General features: G+C 40.7%; 1 protein-coding gene across 1 annotated transcript in view; it reads right to left on the reverse strand.

Moving 5' to 3' along the window:
• The window catches only part of TPST1 (tyrosylprotein sulfotransferase 1), a 121,045-nt gene that overhangs the window by 5,146 nt on the left and 113,583 nt on the right, over positions 1–2,316 (reverse strand). Inside the window, exon 4 of the mRNA XM_003794216.3 lies at positions 490–540. Within this exon, the coding sequence (XP_003794264.1) occupies positions 490–540 (51 nt within the window). The remainder of the gene's footprint in view (positions 1–489; positions 541–2,316) is intronic.

The raw sequence follows: 2,316 nt of genomic DNA on the forward strand, positions 1-2,316 counted from the left end.
GCCTTAGCCGGTTGAGCTATAGGCGCCGAGCCTGATCAGAGTCTTTTGGACAGACCAGGAATTCCTTGATATCTTCAATCCTTCCTCAGTCTTCTGAGGATTGTTCTAATTTCTCATCCATAGACACTCAGTGAACATTACACATCAGAAAGCTGGAGCAGATGCACCAAGGCACACTTGTTATAATATGTGGAAGACTCCTGGCATGTGCATGATCTTTTGGATTTTAGTTATCAGGAAGGTATTTCCCTAGTTTTGGAAAACACTGACTCTTTGAAATTAAGACTGTGTTAAATTACTATCAAAATGAACAAGTACCAACAAGGCAAATATTTCGTCCACCAGCACACAGATGTGTATCATCTCTTTTCTTTTTTTCTTCTCTTATTCTCTTTTGTTTTCTCATTTCTTTTTAATTATTTTTAAAAAGATTACTTCAATGCAAGAGCCAATCTATTATAAGTCAAGAGGAGGAAGCAGATACAGTACCTGGGGTTTTTCTTTAAGAAAGTCAGGTAGTTGAAATTCTCCCTTGTAGACCTGAAAAACCAACAGGTACAAGCATGAATTTAAGGAAAGAGGTTCTGCCATCACCATTTCAGGACATTTGCAATGCCTAATAGTGGATGAGTTTGCTGCTCCATTCATGGTAAGTTTAGAATGAGGGAGAAGCCTCAAGAGCAGCCAGAGTGGCAGGACTAAGGGAAATCCCCAGTCACCGACTCCCTTTGGCTCCACCTCCAGAGAGCTCACAAATGTGGGCTGGCTAGGAGAGGGGTTAGGATATCTGAGGAGGGGAAAAAAGCATCCTGACATCCCCAGTTCCAATCATATGAGCTGAGAGAGAAAACCAGCCCTAGGTAATTTCTCTCAGGTGATCAACACAGAATGCTGTTTAGGAGCAAGCTCCTCCTGATTGCCTTTGAATTCTCTGAGGTTATAACCCTGGATTTAACCCGATTTTACTTTTCTTTTCTTTCTTTTTTTTTTTTTTTTGGTGTGTGTGTGTGTGACAGTCTTACTCTGTCACCTGGGCTAGAGTGCCATGGCCTTAGCCTACTTACAGCAACATCAAACTCCTGAGCTCAGGCAATCCTGTCTCAGCCTCTTGAGTAGCTGGGTAGCTGGAACTACAAGTGCCCGCCACAACACCAGGCTAATTTTTCTATTTTTAGTAGTCACAGGGTCTTGCTCTTGCTCAGGCTGGTCTCATACTCCTGTGCTTAAGCCATTCTCTTGCCTTGGCCTCCCAGAGTGCTAGGATTACAAGTATGAGCTACTATGCTCAGTCATACACATCTATCTTAATCTCACAAAATTTTATCAATAAAATTTACTATTTTCTAGGCTGGGCACGGTAGCTTACACCTGTAATCCTAGCACTCTGGAATGCCAAGGTGGATTGCCTGAGCACAGGAGTTTGAGACCAGCCTGAGCAAGAATGAGTCCCCATCTTTAAGGAAACAGCTGAGCATTGTGGTGGGTGCCTATAGTCCCACCTACTTGAGAGGCTGAGGCAAGAGGATCATTTGAGCCCAAGAGTTTGAGGTTGCTGTGAGCTATGATGCCACAGCACTCTACTAAGGGCATCAAAGTGAGAGTCTATATCAAAAAATAAATACCTAAATAAAACTTACTATTTATAAAGAAACAATTTTTCTAGCTGGACACAGTGATTCAATGCCTGTAATCCTAGCACATTGGGAGGCCAAGGCAGGTAGATTGCTTGGGCTCAAGAGTTTGAGACCAGCCTCCAGGGTTCAAGACCAGCCTGAGCAAGAGTGAGACTCTGTCTCTACTAAAAATAGAAAAATTAGCTGGTTGTTATGAGAGGTACCTTGTACTCATGAGGCTGAGGCAAGGTTGCTCAAGCCCAAGAGTTTGAGGTTGCTGTGAGCTATGACACCACAGTTTTCTACAGAGGGTGACATATTAAGACTCTGTCTCAAAAACAAAACAAAACAAAAAACACAATTTTTCTAATATTAGCAATGAGTAAATAATTTATAAAATATCATTTATTACATCATCTTCCATCAACTACCTGAGAATAAATCTAATAAAAGATGTGCAAGGCCTTAACATGGAAAACTATGAGACATTATTGAGAGGTTATTGAGAGAAATTAAAGATCAAAATAAACAGACACACCACTTTCAGGGATAAGATCCAATATAGTAATGGTGTCTATTCTCTTCAAAGAATTATCAATCAAAATTCTAGCATGCTTTCTTTTTTTGGAGGGGCAAAGGATAATTTCAAGTTGACTGTAAAAGTTATATGGAAATGCACAAAGGAAAGAATAGCCAAAGTAGT

Source organism: Otolemur garnettii, unplaced genomic scaffold, assembly GCF_000181295.1.
Source record: "Otolemur garnettii isolate 467f Iridium unplaced genomic scaffold, OtoGar3 scaffold00077, whole genome shotgun sequence".
Classification (NCBI taxonomy): domain Eukaryota; kingdom Metazoa; phylum Chordata; class Mammalia; order Primates; family Galagidae; genus Otolemur; species Otolemur garnettii.